We start from the raw sequence: 25,677 nt of genomic DNA on the forward strand, positions 1-25,677 counted from the left end.
TTGAATATTATTCCTATTAATACCCCAACATTTTTTTTATTGCATTTTTTTTTAATATCCAGTATTTTTTTATTTTCTAGTGAACCCTGTTAGTTTCATGGATGAAACTGGATTGGAATCCAGGCTCCAGTGAGATTCAGGAGAACATGGAAAATGGGTGCCCCATGAGTTTCAAGTAACTGTGAGAACCAGGGCCCCAGGGAATTTCAGAAGAACATAGAAACCAGGGGTAGACACAAATGCTGCAGTAACTCAGTGAGTCAGGCAGCATTTCTGGAGAAAATAGATAGGTGATGTTTCAAATCAGGACCATTCCTCAGACCGATGGAAACGAGGGCATTAGTACGTTTTAGGGACACATGGGAACTGGGCCGTTGATGAGTTTTGAGGAGGCTCTGGAAATATCATCTGGTGCACCTGATGCTAAACCCACCAGCATTTGCAAACAGTCAGATGTCAGATGATTGGAGTTTTACTGTTTTTGGATATTTCTATACAATACCAATACCTATTTTGCTATTTTCATATTTGCTGTCAGTGTATGTAAATGTTATGTGATGCCTCACACATACAGTAGCTCAAGGTAGTTAACGGCAACAACTTACATTTATAAAGTACTATCCTGGAGTGACAATGTCCACAACATTTCACAGGAGGATAATCATACAAAAATTGACCCCATGTCAAAGTAGTGATAGTAGGACAGTAATGAATGCTTGAGGCTTTAAGTATCACTGGACTAAGTGGGACCCGTTAGGTCCCAGTCACATGGGAGACCTGGTCCCCCAACGCAACCCGTTCCCCCAACGCAATATTCCACCACTCACGCCTATCCCTCTCCCATCGAATCCACCCCTCTCTGTCCCCCTCTCCCTCTACTCCCCCCCTCTATTCCACCTTGCCCATCACTCCAGACCCTTTCTACCCCCTCCCTACCACGCTGTACTCCACCACACTTCTACCCCATTCACTCCCTCTTTCCCCCTCCCTCTCTTCCCTCCCTCCCTCCCTCCCTCCCTCTCTCTCCCCCTCCCTCCCTCTCTCTCCCCCTCCCTTCCTCTCCCCCCTCCCTCCCTCATCCCTCTCTCCCCCTCCCTCATCCCTCTCTCCCCCCTCCCTCATCCCTCTCTCCCCCCTTCCTCCCTCATCCCTCTCTCCCCCTCTCCCTCCCTCCTCCCTCTGTCCCCCTCCCTCCCTCCTCCCTCTCTCCCACCTCCCTCTCCCTCCCTCCCTCCCTCATCCCTCTCTCCCACCTCCCTCTCCCTCCCTCCCTCATCCCTCTTTCCCCCTCCCCCACTCCCTCATCCCTCTCTCCCCCCTCCCTCTGTCTTCTCTTCCCCCTCCCCCCCCCCCATGCTGAGGGCGCTCCCTCTCTCCGTGTAACAGTACGGTGCATTAGGGCCGCTCCAGGTGTCCGTGCCCGCGGGCATGAGCCGCTGGAGCGCTACCCTTCCCGCAACCCACGGAGCCGGGGCCTTGAGCGGCACTCCCTTGCCAGCGGGGCTCGGCGCTGCTCCCCCCCCCCCCACCCCCCCCCCCCCCCCCATCTCCCTCTACCACCCCATTTCCCTCCTCCTCCTCCTCATTTCCCTCATCCTCCTCTCCTCACTCCCATTCCCTGCCCCAGGACCTACTCAAGTCATAGAACAGTGCTAGGGACTGGACAGCTTCAGAGCCCAGGCCCAGTCCCTGGACCCAGACACCTGGACGGACTCGGCTTGAGCACTACCCTCCCCTCCAGGTGCCGCCGCCATGCCATCACTGCGGCGCCGGTGGCGACCTCCAGCCGAATGACAGAGGACGCGGCCAATCAGTGCAGCGATGGTGCCAGGAAGGGTGCCATTGTCCCGGCGAAGCCCCTTCGTGACTGACAGGAGAGGAAACCAATTTGCGCGGCGGTGACTGTCAGGAGAGGAGATTGATCTGCGCATGCACTGTTTTTAAGATTTTTAAACCTCGCTAACTTTTACAATATACCACCGATCAGAACAAAACTTGTTGCACTCGCAGCACAGGAGAACGGCAAGTGAGCTGGTGAAAAATCGTAGCACTATCGCATACCGTTTTTGCACAAATAGAAAAACCGTGCAAACCGGAAGAGCACAAGATCAGAGTTTTAGTCATGTATAGATTAAAGAGAAGTCAGAAGCGGAGAAGTGAGAGGGATTTCCAACCATTAGAGACTTTAGGTATGAATAAAAATCATAATACAGGATGCAGGCAACATGTGCATGATGTAACTGCATTGCTGATAACACTATTGTGCTTTTACATTTTTATAAATCTGTTAAAATTGTTCAATATTCTTTTATTACCTTTTTGCTTTAGTGAGGCTTTTAAACAAGTATTTAGTTCTCAGCACACCCATTTTATGATTTTATTTTGTATTTTAAGATTGAGGAAATGGGATCATTAACTGAACAATGTTTATAGCACGTCGAGGCACTCAAATCAATTACAATCAATGGAGTTTGTCCAGACCTTTTACACAAGAATGTCCAAGCAGACTATAATACAAGGAAGTCTTGGTGACCAACCTTCAGAGTTTAAACTGAATACACTGTTTAAGTAAATACAACAGGATCTTGTGAAGAAAGGGAACTTGCTGACTGATGCAACCAAAACATGTTGTACTGTTTTTATTTTCTTAAGGAATGGCAGATACAGGGGCCATTAAAGCAAGTGAGAATTTACATTGCTTTGTACAGAGCAATCAAATAACAATCAAATCTATTGTGAGTTAATCAGATGTTTGCTATGATTGAAAATACTACCTGTCATCCTCTTCTCAATTCTCTTTATTCATGTTCCTGATGTTTCGAGCTCTGTTTAGAATGGTGTTTGCAAAGCTTGGTTCTCAGCAATGGGTTTGTGATCCGAAAAATGTTGCTGCTTATCTTGGTTTCTGCCTGGCTGGGGTTTCTAATCTGGTGTTGCAGCCTCTGCTCTTAATTTCTCTCTTCACTCTGACCCGTCCTAGTAGAGTGAAAGGAGAGAACTATCATTTCAATCACAGTGTGGTCTGAACAATCAAATTCTATATTTTTTTTAAACGACATGTATTTATATAATCCTTTCTATAGCATCTGAAGTGTAGTCACTGTTGCAGTGTGGAAAATGTAATAGTCGATTTGTACATTGCCACATCACGAAAATAGCAATGGCCAGAAAATCTGTATTTGGTGATATTGATTGAGGATACTAAATAAAGCTCTCTGGCTTTTCTTTGAAATTGTGCCACTACTCAGAAGAATGGGCAACATATTGATTTAATATCTCATACCAAAACCACCATCACGAGAACTTTAACGGCCCCTCAGTATTTGTCTAAAATATGTAATAAACTCTCTGGATTGGGACTTGAACACAAAATGGGGTGCCATTAACTGAAGTTTATCCTGGATATTTTTAGGGCAGAGATTCTTGATTAGTACAGGTGTCAGAGGTTATGGGGAGAAGGCAGGAGAATGGGGTTAGGAGGGAGATCAGCCATGATTGAATGACGGAGTAGACTTGATGGGCCGAATGGCCTAATTCTACTATCAATTATGATCTTATGATCTGACAAGAATACATCCCACTCTGCAGATCATTTTGTAAGGCAGTACTGCACTTAAAGTTTTAACCATTTCCTTCTCATTGTCTTTTACCCTCAGAATGCATATAAATTATATTTTTGTTAATCACATTTACTGCATTGATTAAGTGACCACTGCTAATTATAATAGACAATAGACAATAGGTGCAGGAGTAGGCCATTCGGCCCTTCGAGCCAGCACCGCCATTCAATGTGATCATGGCTGATCATCCACAATAAGTACCCCGTTCCTGCCTGCTCCCCATATCCCTTGACTCCGCTATCTTTAAGAGCCCTATCAACTCTCTCTTGAAAGCATCCAGAGAACCAGCCTCCACTGCCCTCTCAGGCAGAGAATTATTGATAATATTCTTTGAATTACTAATGCTAAAAGTCCCAGTTCGCAGCAAATATTGTATATCTTCAGTAGGTGGCTAATACTACAATCACCAGTCACAGTTCTGCTAGCATGGGGCCCTGATGGGAATGTGCATTTTGCATCGTCTGTTTTTGTTCATCAGTGCATTGGTGGCACCGCTGCCATTTATTAAAAGACTTGTGACCTTGAGCTCTTCTTATTTTTAGGTTCAGGTTTATTATTGTCACATGTACCAAGGTACAGAGAAAAGCTTGGCTTTGCACGCTATCCAATCAAATCAGATAATACTAGATAAGTACAATCACACAATAGGTAAAGCAAGGAGAAAGATACAAAATGTAGAATATAGTTCTCAGCACCAGTTCCAGGGACAAAGTTCAATGTCCACAATGGGGTAGAGGTGAATAGGGCATCTTCATTTGCGCATCCATTTCCTGTTCCGTTCTATAAGACACTCTTATAAAGATCTTTGGCATAACTAAAGAAGTGGTTACCTGATTAGTTCCAAGGCCAGCTATGTAAATCTATGCCAAGTAGGTTCCCTTTATGTGAATTACTGGTGTGTTTCTCCATCAAGCTCCACATCCTCATCCTCAACACACCCGTCCAAGTTTACTATTCACCCAACACCACACCCATACCGATATTCTAATTTGGCTCAACCTAACATTACCCTCTCACCAACAAGTGGTTCAGCACCACCAACTGCCAATTCTACCTCACAAATATGAATCCTATGATTATTTAATGTTCATTATTTCCTACTCAGTCTGGCGAAACCAAAGCATTATCCTGAGGAATTACTCAGTACTTATAATGGATCATTAAGCAAACACTTCCTAATGACCATACAACAATTTCATTTGGTGCTAACTGCTTGGAAATTCAGTACCTTAAGAACCCAAGGCTCGTCTGATACTGCATGAGGCTAATGATCCTTCCATCATGTGGTCTAACATTGCAGAGCTTACAAGGAAATTGGATAACTCAGGTCTTGGCCAGATACAGTGGCATACAGGTTATCTTCAGAACCTAATCGATGCCATAACTAACCCCTTCCTTCCAATGGCAGCCTTCTTCCTCCAGCCAAACTTTGACCTATATAGCCTGTGTGATGTTGTATCAGGCCTGGGTTATCTGATTTCCCTGATGAGGGTTGAGACAGGAGAGGGTTGTTGATGGGAATATGAAGAGGCCAAAATTAGGATTAGTATAAATGGCTGTTTGATGGTCAGCACTGACTCAAAGAGCCTGTTTCTAACTAGTAGAAACAAGGAACTGCTGATTTACCAAGGCACAAAATGCTGGAGTAACTCAGAAGGTCAGGCAGCATCCCTAGAGAACATGGATAGGTGACGTTTTGGGTCAGGACCCTTCTTCAGACTGTTCAAACTACCAATGCTTGACATCCAATGGCATTTCTATTGCTCAGTCCCTTACCATCAATATAACCTATAACCAGCATTCAGTTTCTACATCTTGTACAATACTGCACTAGGAAGGGTTAAAGTGGAAGAAAACACAAAGGTTTAGGGAAGCTGCCAACGCAGGACTTGCTAACAGTAATGTTTACTGGGCATATTGCCCTATTACTTGGTGTTATCTGTCAATCTGTTCTCAATTTAGTGCTTGCCAGATCTAGCATTCCTTGAGAGTGTTTTAGCTTTATTTCATTCATAGCAAAATTCCGACAAGGCACATGATCAGACTGCAATGTACCCTTGGCACCTTCACATCGTCAAGTGTTTCATGCATTAGTCCTTGTAACATAATATATCTAAATATACTGGATGATTAACTGTGGCACTTAAAATAAATCTGGGTGGTGGTGGCAGGCAAGAGAGGTAACCTGCAACAGTGGCTGTAATATGTAAGCTGCAGTGCATAGTTAGGCAGCTCTGCAGTTGGGGTACAGTGAGAAAGAACATGAAAATGCTGGATATTCGACTCAAGCTTCATTCATTTGCTGGTATGTTGTGGGTCAAATGTTATATGGTACGTGATGGTGCGAAGGAACAATTACCAAGATATTAAAGAAGATGGTCATCTTAATTGGCATTCGCACTGTTGCTCCCAGGACACAAGTGTCCTTTGCAGCAGGTGGCACAATCCTCTCATGATTTGGTTCCAGCAGAACCAGTTTTCATTAAATGTTGTCAAGCAATGGCAAAGGTATGAAAATATAGTCACAGGCATAAAGGGCAATCTAGCTTTGCCATCTAGTGATCTCCCATCCATTCATTTCTGCATTGTCCATTGCTTAACCCAAGGAAATATGCAACTTACGTACAGAATTATATATTGATTTTCAGGATCTGGGTGTTGTCAGTAACTAAAGCCAGCATTTATTGCCTATCTCTAATTGCCTTTGAGAAACTGGTGGTGAGCCACCATCTTGAGGCACTGCTGTCCTCTGGTGAAGGTATTGCTTCTTGTGAGTTAAACACAGATCAGGATGGCATATGACTTAGGATCTGCAGATGGTTGTGTTCTCTTGCACCTTCTTAATTGCGGAGGTCATGGGTTTGGGAAGTAGTGTTGGAGGCCCTGTTTGAGAATCTGCAGTGTATTTTGTAATGCTTCACTCTGTTGTCATTGTGCAGCCTTGGTGGAGGTAATGAATGTTATAGACAATAGACAATAGGTGCAAGAGTAGGCCATTCGGCCCTTTGAGCCAGCACCGCCATTCAATGTGATCATGGCTGATCATCCCCAATCAGTATCCCTTTCCTGCCTTCTCCCCATATCCTCTGACTCTGCTATCTTTAAGAGCCCTATCTAGCTCTCTCTCCAGAGAATTCTCTCCAGAGAATTCCACAGACTCACAACTCTCTGTGAGAAAAAGTGTTTCCTTGTCTCTGTTCTAAATGGCTTACCCCTTATTGTTAAACTGTGGCCCCTGGTTCTGGACTCCCCCGACATTGGGAACATGTTTTCTGCCTCTAGCGTGTCCAAGCCCTTAATGAGATTCAATGAGATTGATGGTTTTCCATTAACGTGGACTGTTTTGTTCTAGATTATGCTGAGATACTTGAGAATGGTTGGCACTGCACTTATTAGGGCAGGTGGAGATGCATATAGTTGTAGGTATGCAGGTGGAGAAATGATCTTGGGGTGTTGGGAGTGGGTATTTTGGCATAGGATACCTCGACTCTAACCTGGTCATGAGACCATATGATTTATGTTGCTTGTTTATTTGAATTTCTTGACAGTGGTAACCTCTTGAATCTTGATGGTAGAAGATGCAGCAATAGTAATGTCATTGAGTATCGAGGGCAGATGGTTTATTCTCTCTTGATGGAGATGGCCATTGCCAGTCAGTTTCATGCCTCCTATCAACGTATCCCTGAAATCTGTTTGCTTTGACTTGGACTGTTTCTTTTGCTGAGGAGTTGTAATTGGAATTGACCCAATCACTTGTAAACAATCCCATCTCTAATTTTTCGATGAAAGGGTGGTCTTAGTCAAGGATTGCTGTTGTGATATTCTGGGACTGAAATGATTGTGCTTCAACAATGACAACCACTTTCCTTTGTCTCCAAATCTGAGGAAGGACATTATTGCCATAGAGGGAGTGCAGAGAAGGTTCACCAGACTGATTCCTGGGATGTCAGGAATGTCTTATGAAGAAAGACTGGATAGACTTGGTTTATACTCTCTAGAATTTAGGAGATTGAGAGGGGATCTTATAGAAACTTACAAAATTCTTAAGGGGTTGGACAGGCTAGATGCAGGAAGATTGCTCCCGATGTTGGGGAAGTCCAGGACAAGGGGTCACAGCTTAAGGATAAGGGGGAAATCCTTTAAAACCGAGATGAGAAGAACTTTTTTCACACAGAGAGTGGTGAATCTCTGGAACTCTCTGCCACAGAGGGTAGTCGAGGCCAGTTCATTGGCTATATTTAAGAGGGAGTTAGATGTGGCCCTTGTGGCTAAGGGGATCAGAGGGTATGGAGAGAAGGCAGGTACGGGATACTGAGTTGGATGATCAGCCATGATCATATTGAATGGCGGTGCAGGCTCGTAGGGCCGGATGGCCTACTCCTGCACCTAATTTCTATGTTTCTATGTTTCTATGTTACCTTCCTATGACTCAAACCATAAGACTGTTTTACCTTTGATGCCCATTGACCACTTTTACCTTGATGTAAAGGGCAGCTATTCGCTACTCACCTCCATGCAACCAACAGCTGAAACCAGCACCCTACCACTACCATGACACCATGACACCATCAGTTATAGAGCCTCCATGAAATAATTGTTTTGATTATTACAATGAAGCTGATCATAGGCAGACATTACATACATGGGATTGTATTACCCCAACATTAACCATGAATGCTAACTTTTATGACATTCTGCAATACATTATTTAGAGGCGTAGCAGATGGCTTCTTGGAGACCAAGGCTATCCTCCTTTGACTTTTGATCCCCTCGAATTAAGCAGAAACTAGAGCAGAAGAATGAAATGAGACAGCATCTTATGCTTGTTAAATATCCCTCCAAGGCATTGGAACAAAACATTAATTCTTGGACAGATCAGAGAGAGTTACGGTATGGCTTGCCAAGAGCTCAAAGCTTTTTGTGATCTGTTTCCTATTGCACAACTTTAACCTTCACCGAAGCATGAAGCAAGTGGAATGAGAACTGCTTGAGTTCCAGTCTGTCTGTTCATGGTGAGATCTGTCACTGCAGCCAATGAATTATGACTGCATCTTGCTTCATTACTTTTTATGCCCTTTCTCTCCAATGAACCTTTTTTTTCAATGACATGTTATTCCCTTTCAATATAATACATTCAATATAATACATTAAACACCATGAGTCCTCATCTTGTACAGTGACTTTTAATGTGACAAAGTAAGGAATAACTTATAGATTGGAGCAGCTGGGCTTGTATACTCTGGAGTTTAGAAGGATGAGAGGAATCTTATTGAAACATATAAGATTATTAAGGGTTTGGACATGCTAGAGGCAGGAGGGGGGGGGGGTCCAGAACCAGGGGCCACAGTTTAAGAATAAGGGGTAAGCCATTAAGAACGGAGATGAGGAAACACTTTTTTCACACAGAGAGTTGAGAGTGTAGAATTCTCAGCCTCAGAGGTCGGTGGAGGCTGGTTCTCTAGATGCTTTCAAAGGAGAGCAAGACAGAGCTCTTAAAGATAGCGGCATTAAGGGCTACGGGGAGAAGGCAGGAACGGGGTACTGATTGGGGATGATCAGCCATGATCACATTGAATGGCGGTGCTGTCTCGAAGGGCCGAATGGCCTACTCCTGCACCTTTTGTCTATTGTCTATTGTCTATAGCTATTTATATAGTTATATAGTATGAAAATTTACCCTTTGTCGCGATTCCTCCATGCCAGCTAAGATGCCTATGTAAGCTAATCCAATTTACCTGCTTTTGGCCCATGTTCCTCTGAACCCATATCCACGCCCATCCAAATATCTTTTAAATGTTGTGCTTGTACCCATCTCTATGACCAATGCACTATGGTGCAGCGGTAGAGTTGCTGTCTTACCTGGGTTCAATCCTGACTACGGGTGCTGTCTGTATGGACTTTGTACGTGCTCCCTGTGACCATGTAGGTTCGCCACGGGTGCTCCGGTTTCCTCCCACATTCCAAAGATTTTGTACGTTAATTGTACAGTTTCCTGTGCTTGTCCCAAATCTCTACCAAGCATATTGGAATAATAAAGTAGCAATGTTACAAAATTTTGAGATTTAAAAAATCAAGTCTGCAATTTATTCCATCAGATAAAGCATAAAAATAAGTATAATTTGACACCTAATTCACTTTCATATCTCAAGTATTTAAAAAGTTATGGCCATTTTCATACTCGGAAATTAGCATCTTGTTCCCTATTGATTTTCTATGGACATAACAAAAAAGCTGTGATCGTGGACAGTCAAAAGCCCATAACCTTCTTAAAAATTAAGAGAACTGAATGAAATTTTCAGTTATCATAGACTGAAGCATTCTGAAACAAATATAAAATAATCTTACTTGGATGACCTGAAATTAAAGCATATAATTAGTTAGTTACCCAATTGTAGCTAATTTCAAACTTCAATTACTGGATCTAAACATCTATCCATTTTTAATAAATGATTAACATTTTTAAATAGCCTAAGTGTCCAAATAATATTCACAAATAATTCACAATAAAACATGATTTTTAAATCTCATTTACATTAATTTATAGGCCAAATGGAAGGAATTTAGTGTTCAATTGCTGTAAATTAAAGTCCATTTAAATCGGCTTTCTAGTGGGATCCTGTGAACGCGCTGGTTTAGAACGTTCACATTGCGGTAGATTTGTGCCCTCAAATGCCCAGAAAAATACTGCGGGATATAATGGGCCCAAAATTAGCTACTCGCAACATTAAACATTGTATAAAGGGATCTTAAGAAGCCCTTTTTAATGTAAAAATAAACAGCCTACCTTCTGTTGTCCCCTGTATGAGATCCGGCCGGCGGTCGGGGGTTTAGAGGTTAATTTTTAAACTACTATAACAATTAGATAAAGCCCTTAAAAGTAATAATAGCTAAAGCGACGGAATCTTCCAGCGAATTTTCGTTAATAATTAACTAGGCTGAACATCCTCAATTTGAACAGCCTAGGGAAAATCGCGTTTTAAACCCGCCCCCCTCTAAACGGCGCCAAAATCGCGCACACCCGCAGCGACAGATTTTCAGCGACGCTTCAGGTACGCTTTGCAACATACCTAAATAAAGCTGCTATCCTGCCTTGCCTTCATACGACTCCCTGCTGTATAAAAAGCTTGCCCATGTAGTCAAAGCTTTTTCAAACAAATATTTTGTCCAGTTATATGTGCTATTTATTTATTTTTTATTTTTAAAATTATTTTTATTAGAAGCAATTGCACAAGAATAAAACATTCGGCATGTAAAATTATACAATTATTGTACAGCTTCAATTTTAACCTTATAACCTGAAAATGAGGGAAAAGAAGAGAGAAAGAACAAGAGAAGGAGAAAGAGAAAAGTGAAAAGATAAGACCCCTAGACTACTAAAGTAGTGTGGCCAAAGAGTGAATAAAGAAATAAGAGAGAAAAAAAAAAGAAAAAAGTGGAGATATACCTGCCCTTCGTCCCCCACCTCGCCCACCTCACCAACCCAGAGTCAGATTTAAATACAAATTTGTGTTGCGCCATACTATCCTTGTAAGAATTCGGTGAAGGTTGTCCATGTCTTGAAAAATTGATCTGGTTTTTCTGCCAAGACAAGCCTAATATTTTCCAAATGTAGTGTCTCAGACATGTTTGTAACCCACATCTTCACAGTAGGGACTGATGTGTGTTTCCAAAATTTAAGTATTCGGTTTTTCGCAGTTATCAGGCCATAGTTAAGGAAACGTCTTTGAGATAATGTTCGCTCAGAACAGGCTTCTGACAGACGTACCTAGAGTCATCAATTCCGTGTTGGGGTCCAATTTTATTTCAAGTATTTTTGAAAAAATTTCAAAAATTCCCCTTCAGAAATTATGTAACTTTATACAGGAGGCAAAAGAGTTGCTTCCTGCAGGAGACATTTATCACAAATAGGGGAAACATTTGTGAAGATCTTTTTGAGTTTATCTATGCAATATTTTAAATAGTATTAACGAGTGCCTAACGTTAAGAGAACAGTTGTGTATATATAGAAGGCTTTCCTCCCATCTAAATTGTTAGGCCCAATTCATCTTCCCAAACTCGCGTAATTATTTCCGACGATGGGGTTTGTATATTTAAAAGGGTATTATAAAGGTACGATATTAACTTATTTGAATCCGAGTTTCTATTCATGCATTCGTCTAGTATGTCTGGAACCATATATTGGGTATGTGATTTCAGATAGTCTCGTATTTGAAGATATCTAAAGTATTGACTACCTTTCAGATGATATTTCAACTGTAATTCTTGAATCCCCATCTCATAAAGATCTCCCAGTTTTTTAAATAAGTGTATTTTAATAAAGAAAAATTCTGTGTTTTTCCAAAACTTCTGATGACTAATGGCATAGTATCATTGGCACGTTGGTAAATAATGCGGCAAATTTTTACACAGCAAGATCTCATGCATAGTAAATGAGTGATTTCTACGTGACCCTTGTTGCTGCAGGTTGATGGAGGGTTTTGAGGAACTGAAGCCACTCTACTGATCGTCAACAAACACTGACCTTTTGTTTCCATTACTGTGGACAGATGGGGTGGTGATTGAATGTCTTATCCAAAAAGGCAGTGTGATCAACCTTTCAGCCAACGAAAATACAACCATTTAATCACTTGATCAAATGTGATTACAGTTCCATTAAATTACTGGAATCCCAACTGGAACTGGAACTGATAACTATGGAATAATCGTGGGTTCTATGAATGACTTGATTATAGAAATTACTTTTGATGATACTGGCTTGTTAATATTATTTACAATGAAATATGCTGCTGTAATTTTAATGGAGGCTTTAATGTGTTTATTTTAAATGCCCTAAAGTAGTGGAGAGAAGAACTTGATTATACACAATATTCATTCATCTTAAATGTTCCGTCGCAACCTTCACGGACTAATGTTAGAGATGTAATTATATTTTCAGTAATTACTTTTCAGGAAATAATTTCATAATCTTCACGGTTTATTTACTTTAATAATGACATACATGTTTAATCACAGATTGTATGCAGAAGAGGTTTGATTTGTTAAATGGTCTTTGATTAGGGCTTGTACAGGATCAGCACCTGAAAGCAAACAAAAGAAGTTGGTTTGTTTTTCAGTCAAGGCAGGGCTGCCAACATTGGGTGAGAGTTGAGAGTGAGAAATTGCGAGGGAGCGTAGCGACTGAGAGAGGGAGGGTGTGGGAGGGGGAAGGGAGCTTTTGCATTTTTCAGCTTGAAATTGTGCAATCTGGTGCAGACTGTAGCGAGTCTTTTAACTCCCGAGAATGCGGGCCGGCCCAGGTGCTCCTTGTCCAGCTGGGGTCCGGGGGAGGTGAGGGTCAGTGACCCGGGGGTCAGGCATCAGAACGGAGCCTTAGCCCAAGATTCATCCCCGCGGCTCCGGATGCGGCACCGACGCCCCCACTCACCCGGCCCGTTCCTGGCTCCGGGCCGGGATTAAAACTCCATGGGGTGTGGACAGAGCGGCCGACGGACATAGAGCCGCTGGAGGTGAGGGTGCGAGCCGTGCCTCGGGGGGGGAAGGGGGAGGGGGGTTTGGTGCTGGGACCACCGCCGTATCTCACCTCATCTACACGGGAGAAACGAAACTACTTTTTTTCCCACAAAATCATCCAGCAGGCCGGTATTTTGACAGCTCTGCTTTAAACCAATGCCCTCTAGTTCTTGAATCACATATCCCGGGAAAAAGACTGCATCCACCTTATATTCCCCTCATGGTTTTTACTCACCTCTAAAACAATTTTTGCTTTATTTTGAACTTCCAGCACCTGCAGATTTTTGAGCGTGAGAAATTTGTGATCAGCGTGAGAGCGTGAAAATTTTGTGAAATGCGTGAGTCTCACGCTCAATTCGTGAGAGTTGGCAGCCCTGCTAATAATGCAAACATTTTATGCAAGTTCCAATTGTTTGGACAAAAATCACTTATTACTGCTTTATAACAGTTAAGTTACTTTAAAACCATTTCAGAAATTATGGCGGTCAACTAACAATCAACTAACAAATTAAAGCAAACTAAAAAAAAAATAACATGTTCCCTTTCCTGACTCTACCTCATAAGTACTTTAATGCTGTTAACAGAGCAAAGGGAAATTAATCTCAAGAATCAAAATGGGGAAAGTGGGGGCAATTTTGCTTAAATGGTAATTCTAAGCCCATTCAGATCTGCATAGAGTCAGAGTTATACAACATGTACATGGCTGGCCCAATATGTCCAATATGATCAAGTTGTCATTCTGCGTGCCCAGGGACGGGCTGTCGTTCCCAGATCAGCTCGCTTCCCAGGGACTGGCTGCAGATCTCAGGTTGGCTCGCCTGCCCCGACCACACGAAAACTAATTGAAAAAAAACCCCGCGGTTTTTCAGGTTACGGGCCATAGGTTGCCGAACCCTGTCCGAGATGTTTGGCCTCATTGTGGTCCCCCCCATGTTTTAACTGATTCACCTGGTTAGTTCCATCTCTGGCTGCTTCATGTTGTCAGTGGCTGCACATTCAACCAAGAAAGAAAAGAAGAGAAGAGACGCTATGTCACTCACAGCCACCAACTGACGCGCTTCCCTTGACCGCACAGATCGCTCTGATGTGGCGCAAAGAGACAAACTGCAGGGACAAGACAGCATGAGAATATTGTCATCAGCGTGAGAGCGTGAGAATCGGCTGAAATGCGTGACTCTCAAGCTTAAAGCGTGAGAGTTGGCAGCCCTGTCTAAGGCCAGGATGTGACAACACACACAGGGAGACAGACAGACACACACAGGGAGGCACACACACACAGGGAGGCGCACACACACACACACACACACACACACACACACACACACACACACACACACACACACACACACACACACACACACGCACATGCACACGCACACACACACACAGGGAGGCACACACACACACAGGGAGACGCACACACACAGGGAGGCGCACAAACACACGCACATGCACTCGCACACACACACACAGGGAGGCACACACACAGACATACACACACACAGACACGCACGCACGCACAGGGAGACACACACACAAGGAGACACACACAGGGAGACAGACACAGACACACACACACACCTTTCCTTCCCCCTCACTCCCTCCCTCCCTCTTTCCTCCCCCTCCCTCTTTCTCCCCTTTCTTCTTCCCTTCCTTCATTCCCTTTCTACATTCCCTCCCCCTGTCTCTCTTTGCCTCCATCCCTCGCATTTTTTCTTTCCCTCGCTCTCTCTTTCTCCCCTCCCTCTCTCCTCCCTCTCTCTCCCGGACGTCTGGCGGGGACGGTGTAGTGTGGATTGGCAGCGCTGGCGCTGCCATGTGAGTTGAAGGGCAGGAGAGAGGGAGGGAGGGAGCGAGCGAGCGAGGCTGCAGTGGTGGCTGCAGCGGTGGCCGGCAGCACAGCGCTCGCAGCTGACACACAGAGGCGCTGACACCCGTTGCCCGGGACCGACGCGCTTCCCCAGACCGTGCAGATCGCTGTCATGTGGCGCAAAGAGACAAACTGTGCAGTAAAGATCATACAGCTCCGCTATAGGATCTTAGCTGCGCAAGGACTGAAGACAGCGTGAGAATTCTGTCATCAGCGTGAGGGCGTGAGAATTGGTTGAAATGCGTGACTCTCACGCTCAAACCATGAGAGTTAGCAGCCCTGGTCAAGGTCAGGCAGTGTACAGAGTGATATTTCTTGGCAGTAGCAGCATTTTCCTCCGTGTGTCTGGGAGCCAAACTTCAGCTGCAGACATTGGCAGCTGTGTGCTGTTTATCTAACGTCATTGTACTCCACCTAGCTGTGGTGCACACAGTATGATCATTCATTGCTAAACCGTAATCAGTCAGAGACACAAGATTTAGTTTTCAGTTTGGAAAATGTTGTCAGTATTGCACAGCTCCCTTTACCTTGACTGGAGGTGAATTCATTGGATGTATTCAAGAGAGAGTTGGATATTGTTTTCAGGACTAACGGAATCAAGGGATATGGGGGGAAAGCAGGAACGAAGTACTGATTCTGGATGATCAGCCATGATGATATTGAATGGTGGTGCTGGCTTGAAGGGCCGAATATCCTACTCCTGCACCTATTTTCTATGTTTCTAACCTGTAGGAGAACATGCGACCTGAATGTTTTATCGTGCAGTTCCTTTGTGATGCTAGCTATTTTTTTTATGCATCTTATGAAAGACCCTCTGGAACAAATCTTTATAACAAAGATTATGTTTGATGAACCAAATATTGCACTTCTTTTTCAGAAAGTAAGTGTTAGAGAAGGTTTAGATAAATAGATTAGGGCCTATGCCCTGGCATTATTCCAAGAATTTAAGGCAACTGTAATCATATTGAATCAAATGATTAAACTGTGGTATTTATGTTGGCTGCTTCTGAGGTACCAAAGCTACGGGAGAAATAAGATATTGCTTCTGAATTATTCACCACTACTGAAAATATGTGGTGAATTTAGTTGGGGGTGAGTGACTAGTACCACTGTTTAATTTCAATTTCTACCCAAATAAGTACATCGAACTTTAGCCAAATTAAATGTTCTTTAACTCAAACTGGCTCAATTCCATCTTCATAAAAATGTGTGCACAGTTATCATGAACAAAACCTCTGATATTGGAATTGGAAAAGTGGTATTAGCCTTCAAGGCATGTCCCTTTCTGGTTTTAAGGTAAGCCGCAAAGTTGTTCAAGAAATTTTTTTGGTGGTGATTAACATTTCTGTAGCTTGTTTTTCATAAGTTCTGAAAAGGATTGATTGTCCTTCTGTTTGTTAGTATTGCAGATGTGAGCTATGGAGCAATCTGGCATGGCCCTATATTCCACAGTGCTGGAATCTCTGGGATGCCATTAGTAGATTAAACACTTTTCTAAGGCTTTATTCATGTAATTAGCAGAATTGTAATCGGATTGGACTAAATGACTAAATTAGGATATTTGTGCTGGCTGCTTCTAAATCACCTTCAGTTCGACTGTAACGGCACTTTCAAACTATTCCAAGCTTCAGCTTTCCATTGCCGTTACTACACAAGCAGGGAGGAGTGATTGTACGTAGCTGATAGCAAAAACGAATCCTCCAGTCGTTCTTTCCAGTTTGATTCTTTTCAGGGGATATGGGGAGAAGGCAGGAATGGGGTACTGATTGTGGATGATCAGCCATGATCACATTGAATGGCAGTGCTGGCTTGAAGGACCGAATGGCCTACTCCTGCACCTATTGTCTGTTGTCTATTTTATTGAAATAGTTGTACAGACAAAGAAGTAAACATAGCAGATCCTCTTTATCCTTATACAAATCGTAGCTTTCCGTTCTGATTATCTGATCTGGTAAAAAGCTATATTCCTTCTCCTCTGCTCGCTCCAATCGATCTGACCAGTCCCAGTGGTTTCGCTAGCCTCATCCGATATATGTCACGCCTATCTACGTATCAAAATCCCACCCCAAGCGTACAAAATAATTCTGCAAGAAATATGTAGACAGAATAATAAAATATGCTAACAGTAACTAGCCTAAGCAAGAATGGCTCCTCCACCGACCATGGAGAAATTAGATCTTATAGCCATCTGAAAATATATAGGGGACTTATCGGGGCGTTGTTGCTGATGGGGCAATGAGATCGGTGGCTTTCCTGCATTGCCCAGTTTCCTCTGCTGGTATTTTTGTGATGTTACCAGCTCGGGTAGGTGCATCACCAGCAATTGTTCTTGCCCACTTTTCCTAACATGAGCAGTCATAATGTAAGTGTTGCACAGAAATAGATTGCAAATCCATCGTTATAAATTGCAAGTGAGTAGATCTGAACATTATATCATAGCAATAAGTGATCAACATTCTGTAAATATTACGGCATTGTCTGAAAAGGTTACAAAACAGTTCTATTACTCAGACATACTACACTGTAATATATTCTGTGACAATGCATGGGGTCAGTGATATTATGCTTGACTCCTGATGTGTACATTTCTCCACATGTTAGGTAGAGGAAAAGGGCCATTCAGTTGACAGCGTAGATAGATTCCTTTGGAGGGAGCACTGATTTCTAATTTCAAATGTAACATCTGGAATATGGGCCTGATTTGCTCAAAGTCATTTGAGATGCCTATAACACATACCAAACTGACATACTGGATGTTGTAGGAAGGAACTGCAGATGTTGGTTTACATTGAAGATAGACAGAAAAAGCTGGAGTAACTCAGACCGGTCTCGACCCGAAACGTCACCAATTACTTTTCTTAAGAGATGCTGCCTGACCCGCTGAGTTACTCCAGCTTTTTCTGTCTATCTTCTGACATGATGGATTGAAGGATAAAGAAGCTGTTGTCCATACCTGTTTGGCTTTAGTGGTTTTCTTTATATTCATGGACTGTTGGTTATTTTCTATACATTGGTGTATGGATGACATTAACCATTTCATGATGATGTCCCATCAAAATTAGTGAGCAAAATGTTTTTTTCTCTGTTCGTGTGGAAACACTACTTTAGTTGATGATAACATGTGCATTTCTTTAAAACCAAATGACTTTGCATACAAATGTGATGATATCATACTACCTGAAGAAAATAGCTATTGTATGATAACATTTGTTTTTTTCATCTCGCTTTTTGTGAAGATGTAATGTAATCGATAAAGTAATGCACAATAGAATTGCAAAACTTCAATAAGCTTCAAAGGACAAGGAGGTACATTCTCTACATCCCTCCTGGAGAATAGCTTCAAAGGGACAGAGAATCCTCTCTGCTTCAAAGACACGGAAATGTAACTTTATTCAACACACTGCAGCTGTTTCAGTAAGCAACCTGAACATTCACTGCAGCCCATCACTGATGCAAAACCTGCCTTGCTCGTGCTGTCTACCCAATAGATGGCAGCAACTCATCAAGTTTTTCTCCATCATAAGGATAAACCTTGATCCGAATGACTGAGAAAGATTGGAGCAGCTGTTGTTTCGATACAACACAGGCAAAGTGGAATCCAAATCACAACATCCTTACTTGAGAATAGGTTTTCCCTTTCCAATGGGCTTGGTCCCTTACATCTAGTACTACTTCTGGTCATGAAGTTGCTATATCCTCCAACCTTATTGCAAACACTGATATCCCAACTATTATCTGAAACCCATGGCTTCAAAGTGCCATGTCATCTCAGAAATATTCAATGTGCAACTATTGCTTGTAACAAGTGATTGCTGATGAATTTCATCCTCAAATATCACAACAAAGCTAACAATTATAAGTGAGAATGAACTGCAGCTTTAGATTCCCGAAGAGTGACATAGGTTTGATGTTGTTTTCCACATTAAATTTTAATTGCAGTTGCAGTCAGGCAAATTTATGCCCCCTTTATCTCATAGTTGTTTCTTTGTGACATTAAACTAGTCAACGATCAGGAAAGTCCAATATACTTCAGGAACCGTTGTGTCTTGGACATGTTTTAATTTAGCAGTCTTTCAAATTCCCTTTCCTGTGTCAGGATGTTTGGGACTGCAACATGGTTGAGGATGCCCTGAACTGGTCAGTCCAAGCTGGCCAGTGATTTCCCTGCTGTTTCCCACTATGGGGCTTCATGTGCACTGGGCCACATCTTGCTGCAACTCTGCAGCAGACCCCGTATAAGAGCAGTGTATCCATTTGTTTGAATAGAGAGGAGTGCCTATGAAAGGGAGAGATAAGTATGAAAAGAGGAAATTAATATTTTTTTGAATTAATTGTATTTTCTCCAATTTTTTCCATAAAGATTATTTTTATGTGATTTAATTTTTATTTTACATTTTAATACATGTTGGGTTTTTTTGGATTTGAATGGTATTTATCTGTTAATGAATGTCAGAGACATTCAGTTTTGACACTTGACAAAGCTCAGGGGATGTGGCTATGTCTTCAAAGCTTTGGATGTGGGGCTTGTTCTGGACCACACAGTACCTTTCCATGCACCCAAACCCCATCTATCAATGCTGCAGAACAGTGGAGTAGTAAATGTGCACTTTGATCACCATTTGGAACATATTCTCATTACTAGACCTTGAGGAAATTAGACGATAAGACCATAAGACAGTGAAGAAGGCGAATGGTATGTTAGCTTTCATAGCAAAAGGATTTGAGTATAGGAGCAGGGAGGTTCTACTGCAGTTGTACAGGGTCTTGGTGAGACCACACCTGGAGTATTGTGTACAGTTTTGGTCTCCAAATCTGAGGAAGGACATTATTGCCATAGAGGGAGTGCAGAGAAGGTTCATCAGACTGATTCCTGGGATGTCAGGACTGTCTTATGAAGAAAGACTGGATAGACTTGGTTTATACTCTCTAGAATTTAGGAGATTGAGAGGGGATCTTATAGAAACTTACAAAATTCTTAAGGGGTTGGACAGGCTAGATGCAGGAAGATTGCTCCCGATGTTGGGGAAGTCCAGGACAAGGGGTCACAGCTTAAGGATAAGGGGGAAATCCTTTAAAACCGAGATGAGAAGAACTTTTTTCACACAGAGAGTGGTGAATCTCTGGAACTCCCTGCCACAGAGGGTAGTCGAGGCCAGTTCATTGGCTATATTTAAGAGGGAGTTAGATGTGGCCCTTGTGGCTAAGGGGATCAGAGGGTATGGAGAGAAGGCAGGTACGGGATACTGAGTTGGATGATCAGCCATGATCATATTGAATGGCGGTGCAGGCTCGAAGGGCCGAATGGCCTACTCCTGCACCTAATTTCTATGTTTCTATGTTTCTACATAGGGGGAAAATTAGGCCATTCAGCCAATTGTGTATACTCTACCATTCCATCAACCCTATTCTGCTTCCTTCTCCATAATTCTTGTTGCTCTTTCTCTACAAAGGAAGGTTCCTTTGTAACCTTCTGTCAAGAACCTATTAATCTCCTCTTTGAAAATGCCCAACGTCTTGGCCTCCACAGCTGTCTGTAGCAATGAATTCCACAGATTCACCATTCATAATACTTTCAATGCTGGGTGTACATTGGTAAAGCAGCCCTCAGTATACAGTAAGACCTTTATAGTCCTAAAAAGATCACTGCCACCAGCAATTTTGCACCCCAAACTTAATTTATTTGTCTTCTCTGCAGATAAAACTGGACATTCGTTGTATCTCTAAAGGGCCTGTCCTACCAGTATGCGATTGCATGCGTCTAGCGCGACCAAACGTGGTGGCTTGAGGCGTACGGCCTCGCGGGGCCGGTCCCACTTCCAACTGCGGAGCCGTCTGGAGTTGTGCGGAGCTGGTCCCGACATCATACCCACCAATCAGCTGGGCAGGAGGTGGGCTGACTGAATTTGGACGTCGCACCGCGTCGGGCGGTTACGTCATCACGCAACTGCACGCCGGGCGCTGACTTCATCGCGCAACGCCATGCGCTAGGCGTACGGCGTCAAGAAGCTGCGTACGGCGTCGAGACGGTGCGTACGCCCGTCGAGGCACTGCGTATGGCCTCAATGCGGCTGCGGGCCGACAGGCCAGTGCCGCGCGGAATTTTTGGACAGTGTTAGTTTTTCGGAGCCCCGCGCAATGTCGGGACCAGCCCCGCTCAACTCCATACGGCTCCGGCGATCGAAGTGGGACTGGCCCCGCGAGGCCGTACAGCTCAAGCAACCACGTTAGGTCGCGCTCGCCGCATGCAGTCGCATGCTGGTGGGACAGGCCCTTAAGTGTCTGTCTCCTTTAACCGTCAGACTGCGATTATGATTCAAAGTAAATAGGAAGATGCTTTAATTTCAGTTCATAATATTTGTGAGGAATGTGCAGGCAAACCATACCAACACTTATTTAATTTACATCAAGAAGCAAATGTTAATATTTTGTAGATACTTGCTAACTTTGTTTTATAATTACATATTGTTCCATTTGTTACATATAATTACCATTTTGTTCAAATAATTTGGACAGAGGTTAGTTTGTAGGTGTTCTACAAATATGTGAGATGATTACTTACTTTTGAGCTGCACAGGCTATAAACCAAAATGAATCAGCATGGCTTTAAATAAAGTATTGCTGGCATATAATATTCCATTAATAACACTTGCATTAATGCACTGTTGCACTCATGCCATCATCCTGTATCAATTTTATTGTCTCCTATAGGACAACATTACATTGTTTTTGAGAGCATGTGAAGAGCTTGGACTAAAGGGATCACAGCTTTTTGACCCTGGTGATCTCCAGGACATGACCAACAGAGCCTCAGTCAAGTAAGTGAAAAAAAAGCTACCGGTACTTGTGCAAAATATATATTTTTTCATTTGCCTTATGTTTCGCAGCAATTGGAAAGGAATTTGGAAGAACTGTGCTGAACATCTACGTTAATTTGAATTAATTCTTACTTTTGCTGTAAAGAATATAGAATACTTAATGCAATCATTTAAATTGTAAAAAGAAAGATATATTCCCTTTCATAAGCATTTTCTTGAATGAGCTTGTCATGAATGTACACATTTTTAACAAAATCCAAGATGTATAACTAGTGTGTCTGTGCAAGTCTGGAGTTAAAGAGTAGTTTTACCCTTTGGCCCAGTAATGCTCAGCTTGCATGCTGCAGATTCTTCTCTGTTTGGCTGATTCCTGCCTTTTTAATGGCAAAACATATATCTCAGCAATGACCTGACTTCTGGAATATGTATCAAGGTTTCTGAAATTCTCACTGTATTTATGTGTCAAATCCGTATGCCTGTTAATTAGTAATGCCAAGATATTGTGAACAAGTGGAATTCAAATCATTAATGTCCAAAGAATGATGTTTTTGATGTAATAATTTTTTGTATGTGGAAAAGCACTGCCAGAAAATGCCACAGAACACAAAATTAATTTGACACATTAATCAGATGCTGCTGTGTTGCAATCAGCATATACTTCAAGTGTACTTTTTGATTACTGCATTTTATTGTACATGAATTAACAGCTTAGAAAACAAAATATAAACAGTGGATCAATTCTCATCATTACAGATTATGTAAATTATCATCATACTCCTACCATAATTCCTGCATAACAGAATTTAGTTTATACAGTGGTGAAATTATTAAGTGTCATAGTCGATATGTTGCGTGTTTTGCTTTGATTCTTGGCCTCTGCTCTATTGGCAAAATTATTGCAACCTTATTTACCTCTATGGATCATAGTACTACAAGCCAAGTTGATTGAAAGTGGTTCTTCATTTGTTTACATCTACCCAAAACAGCATCCAAAGCACTTTTTGCCTTCATTATCTGACTTTATTTTAAATCAGCCGTTCTGTTTACAATCACAATTCTTTATAATCTGCTTCAGATGTTAATCAACCTTCAAATAAAAGTATACTTCAGGTTGTCTGCTTTATAATAATAATTTCACCACTGTATAAACTAAATTCTGTTATGCAGGAATTATGGTTGGAATATGATGATAATTAGATGCTGCCTGCAACAACACTGTAAATTAGGTTTTCTTGAATGTATTTATGATTCTTTGATCAGAGCAACCCCTCCTGCAGCATATATACTCTGCTTCTGCTGGTCTTACTGAACCTTGATTTAATCTCCCTGTGTGAACTAAACATGTATTTGTCATGTATGGGTTAAACAGATGGAAAGCACTGATTTAAAGTGGCCTCGGGATACACTCAATCTACTTTAATTAACATAATGCACCTGTTATGATTATCGATTTATATGCAATGTACTCCCACACTAGGTTCATTGTTTTATTCTTTCATTTAAGGATACTTAATTGATTTCAACCCAGCCATTCCCTCATAGAGTCCATTGTTTTACGAATGAACCACAAAAATAGTGGGTTTGTAGGTTAATTGCTCTGTATAAAATTGCCCCTAATGTGTTGGGAGTGGATGAGAAAGTGGGGTAACATTGAACTAAGGCGATAGGGTGATCGAAGGTCGGCATGGACTGAAGGCCCCATGTGGGCCAAAAGGCCCATTTCCGTGCTGTAGATCTAAAACCTTAAAATACTAAACCCAACGATAGATATGATTTGCACTTTATGTGCAGTGGATGTTGACCTGGATCCTTTGTACATATAGAGGCACTTTATCATTGTGATATGAGTATGACCCGTAAACAGCTAAATAGACCGAGAGGGAAAGGCATGTTTCAATGTTAATTGAAGAGCCAGATACTGCCAGGACGATCTCCAGGGATCTCCAAAGCATCAATGGATTTTGAAGTGTACTCCTTCTTTAACTTTCCAATCTTGTGGATTAATTTCTCCCATGTTCCTCCCTACCCTGACCCATCTTCATGGTCCCATGGATAGTACCCAAATCCCTCTCTGAACTTTTCCCAATTTCCCTCCCTCCGGATCCTGCGAGAGGATTTGAGTATAGGAGCAAGGAGGTCCTACTGCAGTTGTACAGGGCCCTAGTGAGGCCACGCCTGGAGTATTGTGTGCCATTTTGGACTCCTAATTTGAGGAAGGACATTATTGCTATTGAGGGAGAAATGGGATACTGATTTTAGATGATCAGCCATAATCATATTGAATGGTGGTGCTGGCTCGAAGAACCGAATTGCCTACTCCTGCACCTATTTTTCTATGTTTCTATCTCTTTTCACCACCCACCCATCTTCCCAACTCCTCACTCACTCGACGATAGCATTCATTCTCCTCAACCTACGCACACCCGATTATCTCCTCTCATCCCACCCTCCCCTGCACGTGCTCCTCTTACCCAGTGCTATCAGGTCATTCTTCCTCCCCCACATCATTTGTCCACAGCGACATGTTTACCGCTGATTGCAGCAAACTAGAAATACACCTTCCTCACCACCTTGCAAACGTTTGATTACAATGGACCAACGTTTCAGAAGTGGAATGTGCCACAATATTTATGTTATCGAAGGTGACTGAGGATGCCTCTTCACCTGACCATATTCTATCTCACTATTGTACCCCAACTCCTGCTGTGATTGCTTCTCAGATAAGCACCATCTGCTGCCTTGATTTCCTACCAACATAGATTCCAACATGTTGAAAGATCCTTTTCAAGTTGAAGTTCAAGTGAGTTTATTGTCATGTGTCCCTGTATAGGACAATGAAATTCTTGCTTTGCTTCAGCACAACAGAACATAGTAGGCATTTACTACAAAGCAGATAAATGTGTCCATATACCATGATATAAATATATACACACATGAATAAATAAACTGGTAAAGTGCAAATAACAGAAAGTGGTTATTAATAACCAGAGTTTTGTCCGAGCCAGGTTTAATAGCCTGATGGCTGTGGGGAAGTAGCTATTCCTGAACCTGGTTGTTGCAGTCTTCAGGCTCCTGTCCCTTCTACTTGAAGGTAGCAGGGAGATGAGTGTGTGGCCAGGATGGTGTGGGTCTTTGATGATACTGCCAGCCTTTTTGAGGCAGCGACTACGATAAATCCCCTCGATGGAAGGAAGGTCAGAGCCGATGATGGACTGGGCAGTGTTTACTACCCTTTGTAGACTTTTCCTCTCCAGGGCGCTCAAATTGCCGAACCAAGCCACGATGCAACCGGTCAGTATGCTCTCGACTGTGCACCTGTAGAAGTTAGAGAGAGTCTTCCTTGACAATCCGACTCTCCGTAATCTTCTCAGGAAGTAGAGGCGCTGACGAGCTTTTTTGATAATTGCGTTAGTGTTCTCGGACCAGGAAAGATCTTCAGAGATGTGCACGCCCAAGAATTTGAAGTTCTTGACCCTTTCAACCATCGACCCGCTGATATAAATGGGGCTGTGGGTCCCCCTCCTACTCCTTCCAAAGTCCACAATCAGTTCCTTGGTTTTGCTGGTGTTGAGGGCCAGGTTATTGCGCTGGCACCATATGGACAGTTGCTCGATCTCTCTTCTGTATTCTGACTCATCCCCATCAGTGATACGCCCCACAATAGTGGTGTCGTCAGCGAACTTGATGATGGAGTTCGCACTGTGGTTCGCTACGCAGTCATGGGTATAGAGTGAGTACAGCAGGGGGCTGAGCACGCAGCCTTGAGGTGCTCCCGTGTTGATTGTTATCGAGGCTGACACATTTCCACCAATACGAACAGACTGTGGTCTGTGGATGAGGAAGTCGAGGATCCAGTTGCAGA

At 42.6% G+C, this 25,677-nt stretch overlaps 1 protein-coding gene across 16 annotated transcripts in view; it reads left to right on the plus strand.

Annotated features, from left to right (window-relative positions):
- The window catches only part of limch1 (LIM and calponin homology domains 1), a 359,063-nt gene that overhangs the window by 201,668 nt on the left and 131,718 nt on the right, over window positions 1-25,677 (plus strand). For all 16 annotated transcript variants that reach the window (XM_033027735.1, XM_033027743.1, XM_033027771.1 and 13 more), the window contains exon 4: window positions 21,709-21,815. In XM_033027735.1, coding sequence (XP_032883626.1) covers window positions 21,709-21,815 — 107 coding nt within the window. The remainder of the gene's footprint in view (window positions 1-21,708; window positions 21,816-25,677) is intronic.

Source organism: Amblyraja radiata, chromosome 1, assembly GCF_010909765.2.
Source record: "Amblyraja radiata isolate CabotCenter1 chromosome 1, sAmbRad1.1.pri, whole genome shotgun sequence".
NCBI lineage: Eukaryota > Metazoa > Chordata > Chondrichthyes > Rajiformes > Rajidae > Amblyraja > Amblyraja radiata.